This window comes from Saccostrea echinata, unplaced genomic scaffold (assembly GCF_033153115.1).
Source record: "Saccostrea echinata isolate AGI-Se365-2 ecotype Australia unplaced genomic scaffold, CSIRO_AGI_Sech_v1 ptg000028l, whole genome shotgun sequence".
In the NCBI taxonomy this organism is placed as follows: Eukaryota; Metazoa; Mollusca; class Bivalvia; order Ostreida; family Ostreidae; genus Saccostrea; species Saccostrea echinata.
In genome coordinates, this window is record NW_026889777.1 from 2,687,391 (window position 1) to 2,711,489 (window position 24,099).

A 24,099-nucleotide genomic window follows, 5' to 3' on the forward strand; every position below is an offset into this window, starting at 1 on the left:
ATTAATGAACAGTAAACTAACTACGTCTAAGTCTCGTACAATTTATTTCAGACCAAATTTATATTTCAATAAGTATACTAATATATCTTAATATGAATTGGCTTATTTCACCTCATCATCTTTTATATTCGCATTTACAATGAAAAGACTTGGCAAAATATACTCTCATTATTTTTTATTTAAAAAAAACAAAAAACATAATAATGTAACCAATGCCTGAAATGCTGTGATGTACTCATATATAAATTACATTATCATCACATTTATTTGTAAATTAAAAAAAGGAGAAAAAGAAAACAAAGAATATTGATTTCGTGATCTATATTAACGTTGCTTTCCACTCTTTACATCACCAGAAGAAAAATTTCTCCTTCAACTGTCATGCGTATGTTCAAATATTCCATTAACAAAGTGATAGATTTCCTACCCCCAAAAAATTCAGAAGATGGAGAATATTAAAGTCATCATTTGATACATATAAACTATATTTAAGCTATATATTGCGTATTTGAGCTTAAGATAATGATACGACATTAAGTGTAGATATACATGATATATTTTTTGCACATTCAAAGTTCTCCTATAATTTTGCTCTATTTGTGTTCATGTTAATATTAAGCTCCTTCACGTGCATGACTGCGGACAAATACATCATTAAGATCTTGATGAAAGAAGACTTACAAATGTACATGCATTTTTGTAATATTGTTAAAATAACATAATTTTTCTCTTTCTTCATATCTGCCTATCTCATACTCGTTTTTCTTTCTGAATCTGTTAAACTTGTGTTCGCTGATCTATCTCTCGTTCTCATTCGACGCGATTATCGTTGATTGTCTTAATATAGTGTCAAGCGGATGTATTATAAAACCTCTTTTATTTTTGTGGGTTGTTAAAAAATGATTTTTGTTTGATTGTTTCATCTTTGAATTGACAGAAAAGTCTCATAAATATATATATATATATATATATATATATATATATATATATATATATATATATATATATATATATATATATATATATATATATATATATATATATAATACGCCATATATATTTTTAAATGGAAAAGGTTATCGTCGGTAACAGATTTGACATGTCTGAGAGCATATTGACACACACAAAAAAAAATCAAATAATTTGCCAAGAAAGTACACAAAGACTTATTCTTATTTAGCGACTCTGATATATTTGATCTCAAAACTATGACTTTTTTTTCAGCTGCTTACAACCGGAAATTAAAATACAATACCTATCCTAACTGCACATACTGTCATCAAAAATATGTGCCTAGACGAGCCTCATATTATTCTGCGGAATGGACAACAAAATGTATCCCTTGTTGAACAATTTCAAAACTTTAAGGAAGCTCTTAACACTAAAGAAAGTTGTTTTCGGACTTAGAGAAAAATACATCATATAAGCGTAAACGTAATGGGTCTATCTTTTCCCATTTGTAACGTAGGTCACCTGCCTTATTTCCCGAGGAAAAAATGTTCATAGACAATCAACTACATTATCTTTGTGAACATTACTATTGTATACTTATGTTAGGGAAAACGTTCAATTACTCAGACATACTTAGTCAAATATAATGTGAAACATTTAAAACCATTAAAAATTGAGTCATGATCAGTAAAATTCTACTTGTTCTAGCTTACTTCTGAGGGCAGATCACTCCAAATTACCGGGGTAAAACTACCCTACATAAAGAACTCTTTATTCTGCAGTGGTTTAAGCTTCCTGAAACAATTTTATTTCTATCGCTTAAAATGACAGTCCAAACTTGTACACGTAACCTTTACCAAAAACAAAAATTGAACATTATTCCTAGAGATCTCAGTTTATTGTTTTACAAAAAATGTTACAGATCCATTTATTCCTTTTATGTTGAAGTAAATTCTTTATTCGTCTTCTATGTCAATGGCTTCCAGGAAACGCTTGTTAAGTTCAGTACATGATATTCTAAGTGCTGGTATCCTAATTTGGTATACAGAAATGAACACAATAACTTGGTAATATTCAAAGTATTTTCATTTATGACAGATATCCACCTATAAGCAGATCTCAGTGCATTTCCCCGATCTGTGCAATAAGAGCAACGCCTAACAGGTCCTTTCATAATTCTTTGCACATATAATTTTCTCTCCCATGTATAATCAATATTTAAAAAGGCGTATATTTTTGCCACTATTCTATGTGGATACTGACAGAGGTTTTCGTAAATTAGTTTCATCATTCTGCTCTTGTGACAGTGTTCCAGATTGTCAAAATTGTTAAGGTCATAGGAAATAGTGTTACACAGTTCTTTAGCCAGGAAAGACACATTTTTTCCTTCATTTATTTTTCGCTCAAACTGAGAGTTTATTATCCCACGAGGATCTCGTAGTAAATAAATAATTTTCAAATTTGGAAGCCATTTTAGGAGCTTTCCCGCCATATATATCGACAGCCGGATAGTTTTTATCGTCCTTGTTGCTGCAGTTCTACATTTGATTCGTAAAAGTACAGAGCACATTTTGACAATTCGGAGTTTGTTTTTGGTTTTCGTTGACCTCTTGGTCCTTAAACAATAATAATAATCTTTGAGCTCTGGAGTGTGAAACAAGATGAAATGGTTTGTTAAAGACGCTATGTCGATATGATCAAAATTGCAGGTAAACCAATGGTAGAGTAACTCTGGATAAACTGATTGCTGTTCTTCTCTGAAAATTTTTCTGCAAAATAAAACATACGGTACATGTAAAGTATACATTAGGTGTATTTTTTTCTTATACGCAAAATCTTTACAAGTGATATTAATTTTCATCAAAGTTTGGCCTTTTTTTAAATTTGGTGGGGAATTTCTGCTACTTAGCCTTAAAAAAGTAATCAAAAAGCTTTATCATTTACAATATTCAGCACTAAGTCTTTACGCCTAAATAAGCTTTTTTCTTTTAATTAGTTATATATTTAATTCGATCGTTTATTCATACTATTTGAAAAGCAAGATCAATGAAAATCGCCTGATTTACTTTCTTTTGACCAGTTGCTCGTGCTCAACGAGAGAGATACTCTGAAAGAGAGGGAGATAAAGAGATCCCTTGTATGAAAATTACTTATAAAAAACACCTCACGGTTCCATTTAGGAACTGTGTTGAACTGTTCCGTCTCATAGCCTGTGATACCCCATGTAACGGTTCAAACATATAAAAGTCCCCCTCCGTGTGTCGGACAATGTCAGCTGTCAGAGTGGATCCCCCTCGCATGTACCCCACAATCAGCCTCAAAGGTGTCATGTCCTTAGCATATCTATCTGCATAGAATACAAAACCATTATAGCAACTGGATAAAGAATAGGTGATGAAAAAAAAATACGTTGGTCAGTGTAAAAATGCTTATGTTGACCTGTAAGTCATACTTACGTTCACTGCTAATATGATAAGTTTTGGTTGAGGATAAGCAGAATAAGCTGTGCATTTGCAACATGTTTAGGATAGGAAATAATCCCCTCTCTAAAGAAGAAAAGACAGTGTTATTATTAAGTAAGGTTAATTGAATAAATCTGAAAGATATTAGGGTTATAAAAAGTGTTTGCTGTCATGTTGTGTTCCTTTTCTGAAATGCTCATGGGTCGGGCGTTATCAAAAATTTCTAATAAATAAGTAAAACTAAAAAATAATGGTAAAAATAATTCAATGTACGACGGCATGCCTTTTCAAGGTAGAATATTGAACCTGATATAATAAAATAATGGCCAAAGGTCATTGTTAACTATTATACCCTTTCATCTAATTTCACACATGCAATGATTTCTTTTCTCTTTTCTCTTTTTGGGATGCTGAACAGAATCTTTTGACACCTTTTAGAATTATGGAAACAAATATCTGCTGAGAAAAATCATTACAATAGAAGCATCACGCGATGTTTTGGTAACTAGCTGGGAAAAAAACACAAAGTTCATTACCAGGGATTTTTTTCATGCTTTTATATTGGAAAGTTGTTCAAAGTAGGACGAAAATACATTATACATTTTGACTTCTATAATACACATTTAGAGGTAAATTATCCCATTTACGGGAAAATAAATAAAAAATTATGATTGTGTAATTATACAGAAAAAGAATTTCACATTACACATTCGTTCCTTACATCCAATTAAGCAAATTCTCAGTTTATGATGGAAAAATAGTTTTTATCAAAAAAAGACATGTATAAACATGTTTGGTATGATGATTGAAAAGTAAATGCATTGTCTTATTATAACTAGGCCCGTTGCAACGGTCTCAAAAGTGCTGGGACCTATTTTCCAAAACATCTGACAAGCAAAAAATATATAATAACTGTTCAAATCCTGGAATTTGCCAGTGCTTGGACTTACAACAAAAAAACTAAAGGAAAATTTTGCCTTAAACTTGAAAATTGAAATACATTTTCCACTTCTTTATAACAATAATTATTGATAAAAGAATTTTGTGTTACGAATATATTTTCTTAAAAATTATACATAAATCTATTAGGAAATAATGGAAAAATTACAAAATTATTCATTTTGGATTGATTATTTCTTTTAAAAAACTTAAATTAAGATTTTCATTATTGTTGATGTGACTAAAATAATTACACTTTCTTGTGACTGTCAAATTTACTTTCAATATATTGATGATATAGCAAAACAGAAAATTCTTTTTAATGCCAAAAATACGTAAACATGAAGGTAGAATATGTTATATTTAAAGACCTTAGTCTAAGATCATTCCTTCAAATCACTACCTCGAAATAAATATAGTCGGATTTACCGGCATTGTCAGAGTCACGATCTTTAAAAAACCATGCAATATCTACACTGTATCTGTCATGTACATAACTATTTCAAAACAAATGTCTAAAGTTAGCATCGTTCTGTCAGAATAAAAAGCAGTAAGATTTATTTCTTTGTACAACGCTATACTTTTAAATCTTTCTCAAAATCCTGATAAGTTATTGAAAAAGAATATTTGTTTCAGTCTAAGTGGTTAACATAGTAATGGCTATTTAAGTTTCACAGTTACAAAATCGAATATTCCAAATATATAAATACGCAAGTCAACTTCGAGAAAAACAATTTTGTATCAATCAATCATGCACTTTGCGTCAGCAACTGAACATAGAAGTAGTCATATTTTACTCATGGCAATGTGTCTTAATTAGTCAACAAATACAAATTAAATATTTTTAAATTAAAAAAGCCAAATCAGAAAAAATAAAATCTGTAGGATTTTTTATCCCATGAGAAGAAAAAATACAAACAGTTCTATGAAAACCTCTGTGTCAACTTACACATTTATATGTAGCACTGCTTGTTTTCCTTCAGATTCATGAGACAGTGAGATTTTGAACAGTGATGTGTTCAGGATCAATATCTTGTAAAAAGGATTGTATCTTTAGAAAGAAATATAAACGAAATAACGAAGACAGATATTACGCTAAAAATTGTGGGTTTTTTATATACATTTGAACGTCTAATACCACTCATAATCAGCTCAGCAGAAAGATAATTTATTTTAAAACATAGAAAAATTCAATTCAGTTTGATTTAGCTGAAATTTAATGTAATGATATGTCAAACGAAGACTAAGAATTTATTTTTATTTTAAAAGGAGTGATATTACATATAAAAAATTTGGTTTAAAACCTTAAAGAAATAAGTTTTTATCCGATAATGCAGTGGTTTATTATCTGATATATAACTAAATATGTTAACCTTGCTAAAAGAAGACTAATTAACATTGAAAACTAATTACCTCGGATTGCGTCATTTAAAATGTAAATGAAGAAGAAACCAATACACAGAAAACTGCCTCTTAGGATAACACAATGTATTCCTCGTAAACAAAACGTCTTCATCATAACTTAATAGCTCAGATTTAAAGTTCCAATTCTGAAACAAAAGAGTCTTATACATTGCGATGCTAAAGATTACAAATATTCATGTCAGATGATTAAAAGGTTATGCTTAAATGGTGTTTAAAGAATCAGTTTAACACATGCTAACCTCTGTTCCCGTACTTATTTTTGTCTTCCCACACTACATGTAAGATGAACTTTGTAAATTGTACATGTTTGTTTGGTGAAAATTGTAAAAATTTTGAACTTTTGAGTGTATTCAAAATATAAATTGTATCTTGAAGAAAAGTTTTTTTGTGTGTTATTGGTCTGCAGAACAAACAGATTTTTCGTTTAGGCATACGTAATTACACTAACAAACTTCAGAAAATTAGTCCTTAAATAGGCATTATATACATAAACTAAGTTTGCAATAAAGAAAAATCGAAAACATGTCGTTATTGGACATCTATTTTGATTGGTGACATTACTTTTATCAAAAAGTATACAATTATTAAAAAGCGTTTCTAGCTATCGTCAAAAAAGCATCGTAATCATTATTTTTTCAATATGGCTGTAAGAGAGCAGAGCTTACACTATCTTTCATACAAATATTGAACTGGCATATATATTTATATTTCCATTTCTATTTGTTTTCTCTGTGATAACTCTTTGAAAGTTAGTCGAGTTGATTTCTTAATCATTCTACCGGAATGTAAATTTTGCCAAGCGAAAGGTCAGTAGCTTAGAAGGCCTAATATGCATGTAAATCTCGTGCTGCTGTCTTTGTGTTTGACGTCAGTGGGCGGGGACTATTGAAATTGACATCTGAGGCCTCGTGTAATTTAAATCTATTAGTCTACATAAAGGGCTTCGTCCGTTATGCAAATTATCCCACGTTTCCAACTATCGTTGATGCCCTGGCATGCTCTACTAACTAGACAGTGATTCCTTAAATAAACATTACTCTCTGATTTTGATGCTTCGGATAAATAATACTTGAATAGTGTGACAGAGCCAGAGAGTCAAGCGAAAGCTTACCTCGTCTAACTACATAAATCTGAGGCTGCGTACTAGATTTATCAAACTTTCAATATTAATGTTGAAGTGTGATCGATTACTGCAGAATAAAATTCACATCAAAATTTCTTCATCTAAATTTTATTTCATTAAATGCTTCAGCAAATTCTGACGATTTTTTTCTTTTACAAATGCACATTTTGCACCAATATCATTGGTAAAGAACAAGGTACGGTTTCAATACATATCTGGCTCTGTATTTTTCTAAAATTTAGAAGTGACGTAAGAGATTTAAATTCATCTTTTCTGAATTATTGAAATTCCATGAAGTTGTTGATTGTTGTTGATTGTATTTTGCTTAACGTCCCTCTCGAGAATTTTTCACTCATATGGAGACGCCACCACTTGCCGGTGGAGAGCTGCAAATTTTGTCCTATGCTCGGCACTTACGGCCATTGAGCAGTGGGGGATCTTTTTCGTGCCAGCACCTACTGCGACACGGGACCTCGGTTTATACAGTCTCATCCGAAGGACCGGTCTCCACGTCCCACAGTGGGATTCGAACCCGCGACGAAAGGATCAACTCCTTACTTCGCGACTCTAGAGCAGACGCTTTAACCACTGCGACACGCGGGCGACAATTTCATGCAGTAAGAATATGCAAATCGTTTTTCCAATATGACGTCCTAAATACTAATTGTGACGTCAAGAACTTGTGCATTTTCTCGCATTTTCTTTAAAAGTTGCAGAAGTCATCAATTTTCAGTGGAATTTTCTTTCAAAAACATACAGCGCATGCATCGCCCACAAAGATTTTGAGATATGTATTTTTCAAATCATTTTACACTATATAAGTAAAAAATTGAAGTGGGTGAGGGCTGTGGAAAGGAAAATAAGCATAGAAATGAGTCATTATCAGGCTTTTTTAGCATAAAACTTAGAAATGTACAAAATTGATGACATCATATTTTCAGAATGGTCCTCCTTTATGCCATATTCTTTAATGATTTATCATATTCATCTACTCAACTTATGTTATAACCAGTTTCATAACCTTTTAAGAACATTAAATTTTTAGGGCACAATAAAGCCCAAACCGTACCTTTTTCTTTGATAATTAAATTTTGAGATAACTATCAGTAATCAAGCTCAAACGTCCATTGAAACAATACAAATTAGGAGTAGAGCAAACGCCTTTGGTGTCTAGGGGGTCCCAAAGAAATGCTGGAAACAGCTGGCAGAAAATGATTGGAAAAAAACACTATATAAAATAATTTTTAAATAATTAAGGACCATGTCTTTATATGCAATAAAATATTCGTACATGAATTTATATAGTTTTTCTTTACTTTTCATATGTCGACTCGATATATCCCAGCGATCTTGAAATAAAAGATAACAAAGAGTCTGACACATCTATTTCATATTTAAATAATCTACTAGAAAAAGACGTTAATGGTAACCTAACAACAAAGCTTTATGATAAACATGATGACTTTAAGTTTTCCATCGTCAACCTCCCTTACTTATTTAGCAATATACCCTTACATGTATCACCTGCATATGCGTTTAATGTCTTTCGGTTGATTCGAGTTGTTACGCAAAAGCATGCTCCAAGTTTGAACATTTTCTAAAACGAGGCTAGCTATTGACAAACAAGTTGATGAAACAAGGATTTCAGCTGTCTCGTTTAATTTTATCATTTCGCGAGTTTTATGGTCGTTAAAATGACTTTGTCACCAAAAACTACCTATAATTAAGTTAAATGGTGACTGACATTTTACATACTAATTGTTAGGTTATTATTTACACAATATTTACACACTACATCGTCCACAGATTTTTCCGATTTTTATTTATTTATTCATTTATTTATTTATTATTTATTTTTTTTTTATTATGACAAGGAGCACACGGCGGGTGTAACTGGTTGGCAGGGGATGATCACTCCTCCATGGCACCTGATCCCACCACTGATGTTTTTGGAGGTCTTTGTTTGCTCTGCTCCCAATTTCTATTGTTTGGATAGACTTTTAGCTTGTCTACTGTCCTTTTTCTCCATATTTCATTTTTTTTTTGCTTTGTACTTTTGGTAGAAAGGATATTTATACTCTCTCTCTCTCTCTGAGATTTAGGCAAAAGTGCACTTCATTGCTGGGAAAAGAAATATTTTGAAATACTCAGCAAATGATAAATACGCATTTGATACTACATTTTGTAAAAAAAAAAAACCTTACATGTTATTTTACGGCATGTACATGTAGTGAAATAACATTAATTCCTCTACATGTAGTAAAATAAGATTAATTTTACAACATTTAGTGTAATTACATTCATTTTGTAACTATTCATTATTCAAGAATAAATTAAAGAGATCAAAACAAAAAATATGGAGAAACTCTTTTGTTCTTTATATTGCTTAAAGTAATTTTAAATAGCAATACATAACAAACCATTTAGACAGAAAGTCAAATCAAATTTTAGGTAAGGAATATGAAACATCCTTTTTTTACACAAATTTTTACATTTTGAATATCAAGAAAAAAATCAAGATAAATTAAGCATAAAATATAATAAAATAAACTACATATTTTAATGTGATAGTTTATAAAATAATTTCAATTTTTTCATTGAAAATAATTTAAAAGGAAAACGTAAAATACCCCAAATTTGGCGTCTTTTACTCAAAATATGGGACGGGCAAAATCTTTTGAAATCGTGTTAAATGATGAAGCTATTCTTTCCAAATAAAATGATATATGACATTTGTAGAATTTAAAAAAAAATGGAGGGGGTTGCAAGACTTATCTTAAGTTCTCTATTTCCACTTTTTAATTATTTTTTTTTTCAATTTGAAAAATCATTTTTACAATATTTAGTGTGCTGATATGCCAAAAAATTACCCATACCGCATTACTAGACAAATAAAATTCAAACATACGAGTATTTCCTACATTATTTTGTCAGCAGGTTGTATTTCTTTTCATTGTTAACTCAAAATTCCTTTTCAATGCAAAGCCTGAAAATATCTGTATGTAAGGTTTCACACTCGAATACGAGGTAGAGGTCTGTATCCCTGGGGCTTTCTGAACAAACTTGTGAATTGTGAAAAAAAACTTCGATAATTTTGTTGATTAATCAGTTTGAACCCATGGTGTCCTTTAGCCTCTTCTTTTTTTGCAACCATGCTTTTGAAAAATAAACACATTAGAAAAACAGATTAAGTAAACATTTTCTGTATGTAAGATAAATTCTTTTACATGTAAGAGGACACTCTTTAAAAATTCCCTTCTTTGTACATTTCGCAATTTATACTTTATGCAACAGTATCTTTTGAATAACTTCGTGAACGAGTCATATAAAACATAGCTTATTTAAAGGCGTCATGTTATTTGAACCTAAAATGATCAATGTATCAAATAAAAAATACTTTAAAGAAATTACCCTTAAGATGCATTAAAAATGAACGCAGAGCATGTCGCTAAGACAGGAGCATGGTGATAGACAGCATCATAGAAAAATAACAGGACTACATGTACAAAACAACATAAATCAAAAATGGCACGACAAATGAAGGCATGATCTATATACAACATAACAAGAAACAGCATGTCACAAAGATGGGACAATGGTACAACAAATTAAAAGAGAGCATGATAATTGATACATATGTACATCTACAAAAAGTGCCTAGAGAATGTTTAACGTCAAAATCCTCTTGGCACTTTTTGTATATGTATCAATTAGTAAAAAAGTGTTTTAGTTTTACGGTTTAATTTAACATATTTATTAAGTTTTATGTTCAAAACATAAAATCCTAGTATTAAGTACTGGTTCTTATGACCTTTAACCATTGATACATTGACAGAGGAAGAAGATCACTTACAATCAAAATACACATGGAAAGATTTAAAGGGTCATTCAAAGAGTTCTTGAACTGATATAGACATGAATGTATGGTACAATAAACGGTTGTAAACAGTTTACAATATAGAAGAAGACACGTATAACAGAATATTAAAGGTCGATTTGTCAAATAGTGAACGACAAAAATTCGAAGGTGAAATCTCTCATATAACCTCTGTTTTATTTTAGAAGTAATCGTTGCCTTCCAATATAGTACCTTTCTGCATTGATTCAATATACGTGTATACATGTATTGAATCGGGTGCACAAAGAGCAGGTTGTTTCACTAAGAGTTACTTATCTACGTTTAAATAGTAAATTTTCACTACATCAATTTCAATAAATACTTATTTAAGACAAGCTCGACTGCGTGGCTCCATATGATACTGAGAAAATTCTTTTCTTAGAAACCTTAGAAATACGAATTACACCAACGTTTTAATCATGCTATGGCCTTAAGAGTATTGACACCGCTTGAGAGACTTTAAACTAAAATATATCAGCCCTTTTTCCAAAGAAGTATTCTTATACAAGGGGCCATGACAATTTCAAGTTGTGTAATTAACTACTTTTTATCGACTTACATGTAGTTCTTGGACCCATAAACTTCCGATCACGGAGTGAGCGCTCTACTGACTAAGCTAACCGTGACGGACCCTCCAGCACTTGTATTGACTTTCTATTAAAAATGTAATAAACATTTTAAATTCAAAATTTTCATTTTGAATTAAATATTTTTGTGTAAAGTTATCATCAGTTAAACTGTATCAAAATTTTTAATCAGATTTACATATCGTGAAACTGGAAATATCTTTTACTTCAGCAAAACGTTGGATGAATTTACAGAGTTATGCTCCCTTTCATAGTATTTCTCACAGAACGCTGTGCCGGATAATTCTGCCACGTCCTAAATGGGAAATTGGCGCCCGCCAAACTCTTAGTTTAAGTAAAATCCATATATACCATGTGGTAGACCATCACTTACAGAGTTCAAAACTACCTTTGTAACAAGTGAATCTCACCTGTCAGGTGAGATAATCACATTTAAAAATAAAATTCCCATGGGAAAAATAAAGTTCCTGTAGGAAAATTAAAATTCCTTAGGGATATTATCAAAATCCTATGGGATTCAATCATTTCCTGCAGGATATTTCAGAAGTCCTGCAGGAAATTAATTTACCAAGGAGAATTTTATTTCCTACGGGAATTTACCTTCCTATATGAGAAAGAAAAATCCTGTAGGAGGACAAAAGTTCTACAGGAAAAAACTTTCTCTTAAGGGAATTTTTTTCCCTTAGGAAAATAATTTCCATTAGAATAAAAATTCCCTTAGGAATTTTTAAATTACTCCTATGGGATTTTTGATATGTGTTATTTTTCTTCTCAGATTGATAATATTGAAAAAAAAAATCCCTTAGGAATTTATAATATTACTCCCTGTCCATACGATTTTCTTTTCTGTCTGCCTTCTAATATCCATTTGATAATGTTGTATGAACTGTATTCTCTTCTCATGTGTGTGTGTGTATAAATGTGTGTGTGTGTTTGTTCATTCATTTTTTTAATTAGGAATGTAAAATAAAAGTTCCACTATCTTTCCACTATCTCGTAAATCTGATTGATTACACCATCACGCGTTTTTTTTTTCTGTAACTAAACCAAACGCTAGAAGAATTAATGAATATTAAATTTCCATCATTGATGCTATTCTGAAGCATATAACCTTAATTCTCATAAACAAAGATGAATCGTTGTAGTAAAATTTCAAAAAAAAGAAGAAGAAGAAGGAAATATCACTTTTTTCAAAGCGACAGCAGATGTACTTGACTTGATACTTGACCTAGAGTAAGACCATTACATATCTAATAGTTCATGAAACAATTTACTTAAGTTTGAAGCAATTTCTGTCAAAGTTTTAAGTTTTATAGTCAATATAAATTTTCTTATCTCAATGACCTTGACTTTTGTCTGAAATATGATGTTGGGTCAATATCAATGACACTATACATGTGTATATCATAATCATACTAAAATACTACATACTACATACTAAAATTTGACTTCATTTCGACTTCATTCCTATCAAGAATTGGAGAGTTATGGGCGAAAAACAAGTCCTGGCAGACAAACACACAGACAAAACTGGTGGAAAAACCAGCAAACCAACAAACATGCCAAAACCTAATTCTAGACCTCCCTTTGAGGAGAAAAAATAAGAGGAATAAATTTCATACATCTCCTCCCTTTCCATACACCACATAAAAATTTGAATTAATATAATTACTTATGAAAGATTGAGTAATGTGTTGTCTTTTCTTCCACATTCAATCAGCACACTTGACAAGTATACGTACAAGCATAACGCATCAATTAATCCAGTTGGAATGTTCAAGGTTGACAAACTATAAACAATAGCCTGTAAATATCCTCCAAATATCTGTTGGTTTACTAGTACAATTGCGTTCAATTGCAGAAATAAATCATACAATTATCATTAGCAAAAATGTCCACATTGACCGTTTCAGGTAATTAAGGTCTTCCGTTTCCAACGGAAGTTCAACTGATTCTGATGATTAAGATTACTCTTATCATTCTTTTTTTTCCTAAACGCCAACATTAAAGCTTCATATCTTCCCCATTCCTGAACGGAATTTGTTCAAATTTTCAGGGCTTTTAGACCTTATAAAACACTCTCAAAACTCTTTCATACAATTCAGAAACTACTTTCTGTTTACGAGTTATTCCCCTTTGATTGAAATTTTGAGGCCTTTGATTTCCAGACAAAGGCTCTGAGACTGTAATAAATGGAGCACAAAACCCTTTGAAATTGAAAAGAAGAAGCATTAAAGTTGAGCACATCGGTTTTTTTTTATTTTTGCATTAAAAATGGCGCCAGAGAGGGGTCAAAAGTTAGAACGCAGAAAAGAGCAAAAATTTTGACATATTTTCCTTTATATCTTTAAAACTAAAAATATTTTGTTAAAATATGTAGAATAAATGTTGTGCATAATTGCAAGAGCTTTCATTTGATATCATTTAAAGGGGCTGGCCCCTAAAATTAGGGATCTAAAGCCCTTGAAAGTTTTTGCTTTATAACTCAAAAACGGTAAATACTTCGATATGGCTTTCGGAATTAAAGTTGTTCTTTAACACCTTATTGATCTCAAAAAAATTTAGTTTTGTTCGAGTATTGCATAATATGTCGTAATATGTAGGTAAAAAGCAGGTCCCGTAAACAGATAAGCGTTTTCATTCTGCAAGTAAATTAGAACTCTTCATGTGTATAACATAATCAAACTTGCTATAAATAATATACCCTACTGTACTTAATGCAAATTTTCTTCTAAATAAGGTTTTAAACGTGTTCTGTGGTTCACTTACAAAATTGATTTTTACAACTTTCTCTTTTTTTTTTAATTTAGTTTTAAAGAGAATACATCTTCAAAAAAGGAAGGAATAAAATGTATCTATATAACTATATAAGTAATATTAAATTTTAAGCATCGAATAATTAATGATCATTAATTAACTGTACGCATTTTACGTTCTCCATGTTCACCTCGATGTTAATAGTTATGTAACACAACCCCCGATCCCACGTTGCCGAGGTCACCAGTGTACCAGCCACCTGCGGTCATAAACCATGTAAACAAAACAAACATCTGTGAAGACTGCGATCGCGTTTTAAATCCATTGTGTAGAAACAACGATTTATAAAACATTATGTTTTTTTTATTTATATCGAATCTTTAAGATAACTTAATCTCATCTTTGATTTAATCTTAATTCCAAACACTAGTGCATAAAATCATTTCGAATTTTAATCGCTTTCACCGGCCTGTTCACTGTCGACACAACAATACGATTGAAAAAAAAAATATTTTTCTATCCCGTGTTATTGTATTCTATTTCAATTGTAATTGAAAAGGTGCTACGGCAAATAATGCAAAATATTAATGGAAGTATTAAGTATAATACTTGTGTAAAGTATAATTTTTACTATCAGTCTCTTGTTTCTTCATTTAATTTTTCATTTAATATTAAATAAACTATATACATAAAATAATACTTTTAAACATACAATAATTCACGCCTTCTTACAGCACACAGCTTACTTTCCGCCCTGACGCCTTGTGTTTAAACTCGTTCACACGTGGCCGCAGAGATCAGCGAGCCGAGGTCATATCGGTGTTAAAATGCAATGTGTACTCCTAGCGATTAATGGAAAATTGGGTTTGAAACCATTTCGAATCTTACACTGTACATATTGTTTTATTTCACTCTATCTCACGCTTATTTTTATCATAGTCTCAAAAGGCCTGTGCATTAATTCATTTCAAGTTTTATGCATTTTAATTGCAGACTTAACCACTATGTTTGCAACAATTTATTTCTCATGTTTTAAACTGCATGTACGCATGCATAATAATTGTAAGTAGAGGTGACGTTTTCAATTCTCGGGAAAACCGAAAATCAATTAATCACTTCTGAGTTTGCATTATTTGCTATCATGCTTAATATAATTGTACAGAATGATATACTTATGCATTTCTTTTATTTCGTCGAATAAACAAAATATCCCAATTACACGATTTTACGGATACATGCTTTAAGTACATGCAGTTTTACATTGAAAAGCGCCCAAAATAAATACATCCTGGGCTTTCAGAATACACATGATTGTGTACAAAGCAAAACGGGTAATTCACAGATAAGGAAAAACAGGAAAAAACATGTCTCCATAAATTAAGTACACAATCGCAATGATGTGTTTTAAATGATCAGCATGGGGTTTTTTATCCTTCGTCTATGCATTTCGACTATACGGAGAAAAGATCCGATTCCGTAAATTATAGCAAATGAGGTTGAAAATTGACGGACTTTTTATCCAAATTAACTTCAATGAACGTCTTCAGACTTGTGTTCCAAATAAAACCGCGTGGTCTGGGTTTGTCAATTTGTTTTAGAGCAGGACCTTTGGTAATATATAAAAAAAATGTGTTAGTCCTTTGCATGGCAATACATCCGAATAGTAATTACACAGCCTATCAAATATATCACGGCGTCCATAAAAGAATGAAACTTTTTGTTTTGTAAATAAAGTGGTTCTTACAAATATGTATGAAATCTAAAACAGCTAAATAATTATTTAATTTTTCTAACAAATACTAATTTGGTTCTAAGAGAGACACGCAGTTGTATACAAATATTCCAAAATAATCTTTCATGTTTAATGGACTGGCAGGTGATCTAATTTCCTCTCATCACGATACGTACACCCCCCCCCCCCCCTTTTAAAGAATACAGTGTTTTTCTTTAGAGCCGAAAATGTCAATCGGTTGGTTTGTTCAGATACGTATACATATAGGTGAGGGCTGGTGTTGAATTCCGAGAGAAATCCACAACCTATTTTAATGTAAACCAATAATCTTACGCGACGTTTGTTATTAACAAATCGTCAAATCAATGAAAAACAACGTCTGCAACGATTAATATCCGTGTCTAAGCTTTCCTATTTTATAAGCTTTTTAAGGTCTTTTATTTTATTTCTAAAACTTAAAAAACATAACGATTTTATGTGTTCATTGGAGTGGTCAATTGAGCGTCGAAGTGTGTACTATTAGTTTTTTGGGTGGGGGAGGCACCATTTTCGGTGCATTTAATTTCCGGAATTTTGCATTGCACTTCTGACAATTAATATTTTCATTCCGGATTTTTGACTATATTAATTTCCAGCAATTAAATGTTAACAAAATAGATGGAATTAAAATTTTAATAGAATATAAATGGCGAATGGCTGAAACTGTAAACCTGTACAATGTACATGGTACTTACAGCCTTTGAGCAGTAAGGGAAGAAATACGGAGAAAATGATCAGCATTCAAGCTTAAAAGACCATTCAAACAATACAAATCAGGAGCAGTGCAATCACGAACCTTTTAAAAGCAGAGAAGGAATCAAGTGCCATGGATCTGTCATGTTGTAAATTTTGAACTTACCGGTTGATAGTAAATACAAAATTTACATGTCATGTTGTAAATTTTGTATTTGCTGTCACCCGGTCAATTCAAAATTTATAGCATGTAAGATCCTTTTCATGCTAGCACTTACCCTGACACGAGACCTTATACGGTCTCATCCAAAGGACCGATCTCCACGTTTTACTACTTATCTAAACTGGACATAAAACATTCCTAATGAATTTTTAAATCATTGTGTTGAACCAATATAACAAATTATTCCGACTCGTTGTATGGTCTGAAAAAAAACATGGATGAACTTATCCAGTCAGAAACCTACGGATTAGGATTGTTCTTAAATAAATGTGTGTTATGGCCTTGATGCAAGGTCATTTGGTCGAGTCAATGTCACTGACAGAGAAACTGTAATTTCGCTACCGTGTTTCTACTAGTGAAACATTGCAGAGTGTGACATGGCCTTGACTCAAGGTCAAGGTCACTAAGGATAAGATGTTTTGACTAAAAGAACATGTGTCATTATGAATTTTTCAAATCGGTAACACACAGATTGGGTTTTATGGCCTGAGTGTGTCATGGCTTGACGCAAGGTCATTTGGAATGTTCAAGGTCACGTACATTCCTTTACAGTTTTCCTAGCGAAATATTGTAAGTTGCTTCCCCTTTCAAGATTGCTTACATGTATAACTTTAGAATGTGGCATGCCATTGACTCAAGGTCACTTCTTTCTTTCGCTACTCCAATGGAAGACCTATTCGTTGCTTTGCAACAAGCTCGCTCTAGTTTTTGTCTACTTTCTGTTTCAGCTTGCAAGCAGTCAGCCTCATGCTAATACTTACATTTAAACAAATGTCGCTTAAGTCTATAATGACAGCAGAATTGACATACTGGTGATGTTAATGAAGTATTTCACACATGCTAAATCAAACAGAATGATTTAAAACTTGCATGAATTAACCCACTCTCTACCGTCGGCTCATATATTCACCTCTGTTGTTGGCTCGCATATATCACAGTGATAAGCACGAGAAATAGTGCGTTTGCTTTAATTCATTATAAATAAATCCTTGCGCTTATGTTTGTCTTTAAGGTAGATATTTCCTAAATAGATATAGAAATATTAGTATAATTTGAAATAATCCTTGGAATATCATGTTTTCTACTTTATGTCAAAAATTTTGACGCGAGCCCATTGCAGAGGTGTCTGAGAGAGGAACAAACGACAACTTTGCATAAGTGATTGGAATTAACCCTTGTAAAACCAAATTTCTTTCCTTTCCATTCGGGTAGTTTTCGTCTCCAAGTTTAAAACGCTCTACTGACTTAGATGAAAGCGTACACTAAAAGTTAAAACTCGTTAAAACTTTCCGGGAAGCTCACTTTTTCCACTTGTCGGTAAGGTCCGATAAGTTGCGATTGCAAAAACTTTTTTTAGCAAAAATTTCGGTTGAAATAAGGTAAATATATAAGACTCAAAAAATGCTTAAAATGTATTTAGATTTATTAAGTAGCAAAGCTAGGTTAAAATATGCTTATAGAAACATCTGTGATCTGGGGTAAAAGGGACTTGTTTCAATGGTTTTGTATAATGTTATACATGGAATTGGTATTTTTTTTTTAAATCTTATGTTTTGTTATTCATTATTACTAATTATTATTATCATCATTGTTATAACTTTTTTTTTTTGGAGGGGGGATACACATGAGTGATTGTCTGAATAGCACAATTGTCGGATGATTAAAAAACTAGTAACTTTCAGCAAACAGTAATTTCATATAGGTATAAGTTCATGATTATTTATATTTGTAATTCGTTTTGAAAACAATATATTTCTATTTTTTTTTTCTTTTTGATGCAGACTAGACGTACAGTACTATGAATTTTAATTTTGGATCCAGTCAAAGCCGCGTCGGAAAAAAGGAAGAGTTGTGTACGATCTTCAATTAAATTCTTCAAAAAAAAAAAAATTAAATTAAATTAAAAAAAACTTGAAAATACCTTTTAAAAACAATTCATTTTTTATCTGATAAAAGAAATGCTGCTTCTTATTTATTTTATTTGCATGGTAAAAAAAATATTAACTTCTATATTGCATCAGATCCCAGCAAATTGGTTCCCATTTACAATTCTTTTTTCTGTCTGACTCTGAGAAGGTGATACCCCCCTCCCCCCCCCCCCCCATCGTTTCAGACACTGGCGACGGCCCTGCGAGTTGATACACTTTCATCATTGCCTTTTTGATTCATCATTTTTTTACTCAGTTTGTTATAGACCATCATAGAGTTTTTCCTGTCAACAATTACCATAGATTACAAGGGAACACAAATTTCTACTGATTTTTTTTTTCATAAACACCTTCATATTACATAAACTGTTTTATTCTCTGGAGAACGAAAATCCAGAATAAACCTTTATGCTACTTAGTATCAGAGTATTGAGAAAAAGCTGTATTTCATTTTCGGAATATTTTAAAATATCGAACTTTTCATTTCCGACATTTTGAAGTTCTCATTTCCGACATTTTAAAGTTTTAATTCATTACTGAATGGCGATATTTATCACATCTTACCTTTCAGGTAGTGAAAATAGAACTGAAGATTTCCCTCATATAAATTGTTAAAGAATAAATCAAGAATATATTATAATCCCTGATTTAAAAATAATCAGGAATGCTTGGCTTATAAAAAAGCTTATTCGGTACGATGATTTTACGTGTTTACCCAGAGGCACATGTAAGTATTGTGAACTTTCGTTCATCTCCTTTTCAATTCAAGATACATAAATAACAAAATGTTATTTATGTCTCTTCATGTATTCAGTTTGAGATCGGATAGGTTAAGATGGAAATGATAAGACATGCAGAAACTAGTTGAGGGAATAAAGCAAAATCGTTGAGGGAATTCTGGTTTTCGGTGCAGTCCCTGACATATAATTCAATGGACATTAAAACTGAACAAAAAGTGAACAAAAATTGCATGCTCATGTTACTTATGAAAAACTTTTAACTTGACTTAGTGTTGCATGTATATACAGTGTATTTTATTGTTTTTATTAAGTAAAAGTGGCTTGAAATATATGTAATATTTATGTCATTTAATTTCTATAAAATAATTGATTCTGATTGGATAAAAAAATTCTTTTGATAGCTGCATCAATAGAATCTGGAGTTCACTTGCACTTAGCAGCCAGAACTACTTTGGCTTACTTTACATGTATATTTAATTTTCTGCTTCCATATTTTTCTAATATATATATATATATATATATATATATATATATATATATATATATATATATATATATATATATATATATATATATATATATATATATAATACGCAATATATATTTTTAAGTGGAAAAGACTATCATCAGTAACAGATTTGACATGTCTGAGAGCATATTGACACACAAAAAAAGAGAATCAAATAATTTGCCAAGAAAGTACACGAAGACTAATTCTTATTTTGCGACTCTGATACATTTGAACTAACCTATGATTTTTTTTTCAGCTGCTAACAACCGGAAATTAAAATACAATACCAAGCATCCTAACTGCACTTATTGTCATCAACATTATGTGCTTAGACGAGCCTCATATTATCCTGCGGAATGGACAACAAAATGTATCACTTGATAAACATTTTCATAACTTTAAGGAAGCTCTTAACACTAAAGAAAGTTGTTTTCGGACTTAGACATCATATAAGAGTAAACATAATGGGTATATCTTTTCCTATTTGTAACGTAGGTCACCTGCCTTATTTCCCGAGGAAAAAATGTTCTTAGACAATAAACTACATTATATTTGTGAACAATTATTACTATTGTATACTTATGTTGGGAAAAGTGTTCAATTACTTAGACACACTTGTTCAAACATAATGTGAAACATTTAAATCCATTAAAAATTGAGTCATGATCAGTAAAATTCTGCTCGTTCTAGCTTACTTCTGAGGGCAGATCACTCCAAACTACCGGGTAAAACTATCCTACATAAAGAACTCTTTATTCTGCAGTGGATTAAGCTTCCTTAAACAATTTTATTTCTATCGCTTAAAATGACAGTCCAAACTTTTACACGTAACCTTTACCAAAAACAAAAATTGAACATTATTCCTAGAGATCTCAGTTTATTGTTTTACAAAAAATGTTACAGGTTCCATTTATTTCTTTTATGTTGAAGTACATTTCTTTATTCGTGTTCTATGTCAATGGCTTCCAGGAAACGCTTGTTATGTTCAGTACGTGATATTCTAAGTGCTCGTATCCTAATTTGGAATACATAAATGAACACAATAACTTGGTAATATTCAAAGTATTTTCATTTATGACAGAAATCCACCTATAAGCAGATTTCAGTGCATTTCCTCGATCTGTGCAATAAGAGCAACGCCTAATAGGTCCTTTCATAATCCTTCGCACAAATAATTTTCTCTCTGCTGTATAATTAACATTTAAAAAGGCGTATATTTTTGCCACTACTATATGCGGATACTGACAGAGGTTTTCGTAAATTAGCTTCATCATTCTGCTCTGGTGACAGTGCTCTAGATTGTCAAAACTGTTAAGGTCATTGGAAATAGTGTTACACAGTTCTTTAGCCAAGAAAGACAGATTTTTTCCTTCATTTATTTTTCGCTCAAACTGAGAGTTTATTATCCCTCGAGGATCTCGTAGTAAATAAATAATTTTCAAATTTGGAAGCCATTTTAGGAGCTGTCCCGCCATAAATATCGAGAGTCGGATAGTTTTTATCGTCCTTGTTGCTGCACTTCTACATTTGATTCGTAAAAGTACAGAACACATTTTGACAATTCGTAGTTTGTTTTTCGTTTGCGCTGACCTCTTGGTACTTACACAATCATAATAATCCTTTAGCTCTGGAGTGTGATACAAGATGAAATGGTTTGTTAAAGATGCCATGTCGATATGATCAAAATTGCAAGTAAACCAATAGTAAAGTAATTCTGAATAAACTGATTGCTGTTCTTCTCTGAAAATTTTTCTGTAAAATAAAACGTACAGTGCATAAAAAGTATATATTATGTGTATTTTTTCTCATACGCATAATCTTGTTAATATGTAGTTGGTTTACAAATAATATCATCAAAGAGCAAGGGCCACTTAGGACGTTTTTTGGCCCTGTAAATTTCTGAAAATTTTAAACTGCATGGGTTTAGTCGACAAGGCCATAAATATCACTTGAACACTTGGTGACTGAATTTCTACTAAAAATGACGTAATTTTCTTGCTACTCAATGCATTATGACGTCATGAATTGCGTCATTATTCACAAATCCCGTATATTTCTTCAAAAATGGCCAAAATATGATGCTATATTTCAATATTTCGTATACAGCACAACCTCCGATCCAAATGTTCAAATATATTATGAAAAAACTGCTCTTTAAGATTATAAAACATGATTTAATATCTGGATCGAGGAGTGTGCTCATATTTTGTTTCTTTGTTGAAGGTTTTCAATTTCACCTGTTTTCTGCAAAATTCAAGAACATTGCAATTTCTCACAACATGTTTTCCAGTACCTGGACTCTTTAGAGGAAACTTTTATATACAAACTGAAAGCGCCAAGTCTCTACTTTATATTGATGTCGAGAAAGGGTCATAATGTGTCAGTGGATAAATTGGTTTATATACAGGGCCATTTTATGCATAAAGTAGGCATAGCTCTTTGGCCTTTTTTGATTTTGGAGGAAACCTTAGCCTTATAAAAAGTAACCAAAAAAAGCTGTATCATTTACCTTTTTTGGCATTAATTCTTTACACCTAAATAAACTTTTTTCTTTTGATCAGTTATATAATTAATATATATAGTTTGGTCGTTTATTCATTTTATTTGAAAAGCAAAGATCAATAAAAATCTCCTGATTCACTCTATTTTAAAGAGTTGCCAGAGAGGTATTCTCACAGAGACAGAGATAAAGAGATCCCTCATACGAAAATTAGTTAAATATAACCACCTTTCGGTTCCGTTTAGGAACTGTGTTGAACTGTTCCGTCTTATAGCCTGTGACACCCCATGTAACGGTTCAAACATATAAAAGTCCTCCTCCGTGTGTCGAACAATATCAGCTGTCAGAGTGGTTCCCCCTCGCATGTACCCCACAATCAGCCTCAAAGGTGTCATGTCCCTAGCATATCTATCTGCACAGAATACAAATCACTAAAACAGCTGGATAAAGAATAAGTGACGGGAAAAAATATGTTACTAAAACACGTCACGAGTCTCAATGCTTTCAGCACAAAAATAAGCAATAAAGAGCGTTATTCTTTTTGATATTCATATTTCCTTTCTACACATTTATACATGTGATCAAATTGCTAATGAACGCGCCATTCTGCCATACATATACTTTTGCAAAGAGAGCATGATGAAATTTTTTGAGAAAAGGAGTTCAATCTTATTTCTCTTTTGAACAAAATAATAATTGTAATTTGTATTGTAATTGTAATTGGATTGTATACAATCATAGAACTATGGTATGTTATTGAGAAGGAATTGAAGCTTGTTAAAATTTACTTACCAAACTCAGATGCTTTCATACGTATTGCTTTTAAATAACAGTTCAAGTACATTATATATATAGTTTACACATTTGATAGATTTGAAGTAAGTTTCAAGATCATACGCGACGTACATGTTCACAATGTTCCCTTAACAATGATAATTTCCTCCATATATTTAGTTTAAAATCATAGTACCATCAGATATGCTCTTCGACAAAACACCAGCATACAATACAAGGAGTTTTCCGTAGATATCAAATGATGAAACTCCTTGTATTTTTAAAGAAAAATTAACAAAAAAATATAGTAATAGCTGGTATTTCTCAAAATTTCATTCAGATGATGAGTACAGCATTACCAGGTATAATAAAATTGCACAAAACTTCTTCAGTTATTGGAGCTTTTGAATTACAGAGGGAATAAGTAAATACAATTTTAAAAATGGTGTATGTTCTTAAGTAGAAATAGATTTTTATGATTACTAAGCAGCACGGAAGAATTTAAATAAACTAATTCACCCTAACAAAACCTTGCCATAATTAACTATGACTTATTGTCTCTTACTATGGAACTTTGAAACTTTAAAACTGTTTCCTGATACTTAAGCATAACTATTACTATTTCGCAGATTTCATATCAGAAATGGTTATTTTTGGAAACAAGTAATTTTTCCCTTTTATATCAAACATGTTTGAAAATCAACAAAAATGAAAAATCTGTATAAGAAGTTGAATTTCATAGTAAAATTACTTTGATTTAATACATGTATAGTGAAAGTTTGATTTACTTTACTTAACTACACGATTTTTTTTTTGG

General features: G+C 31.4%; 2 protein-coding genes across 2 annotated transcripts in view; both read right to left on the reverse strand.

The window, feature by feature from the left end:
- LOC133194024 (uncharacterized) overlaps positions 1–24,099 on the reverse strand; it is a 330,950-nt gene that overhangs the window by 128,604 nt on the left and 178,247 nt on the right. The window lies entirely within an intron of this gene.
- On the reverse strand, positions 1,919–22,903 carry LOC133193903 (uncharacterized). The gene is made up of 3 exons (XM_061329818.1): positions 22,714–22,903; positions 3,115–3,298; positions 1,919–2,720 (listed from the first exon to the last, which is right to left on the reverse strand). Exons 1-3 carry the CDS (start codon positions 22,901–22,903, stop codon positions 1,919–1,921), a joined length of 1,176 nt encoding a protein of 391 aa, XP_061185802.1.

Coding starts and splice junctions, on each gene's coding strand:
- LOC133193903 (XM_061329818.1), bottom strand. CDS start 22,903: ATGACACCTTTGAGGCTGATTGTGGGGTACATGCGAGGGGGAACCACT. Junction 3,299..22,713: donor GTTATATTTAACTAATTTTC/GTATGAGGGATC, acceptor TATTCTATGCAG/ATAGATATGCTAAGGACATG. Junction 2,721..3,114: donor TTCCTAAATGGAACCGTGAG/GTGTTTTTTATA, acceptor TTTATTTTGCAG/AAAAATTTTCAGAGAAGAAC.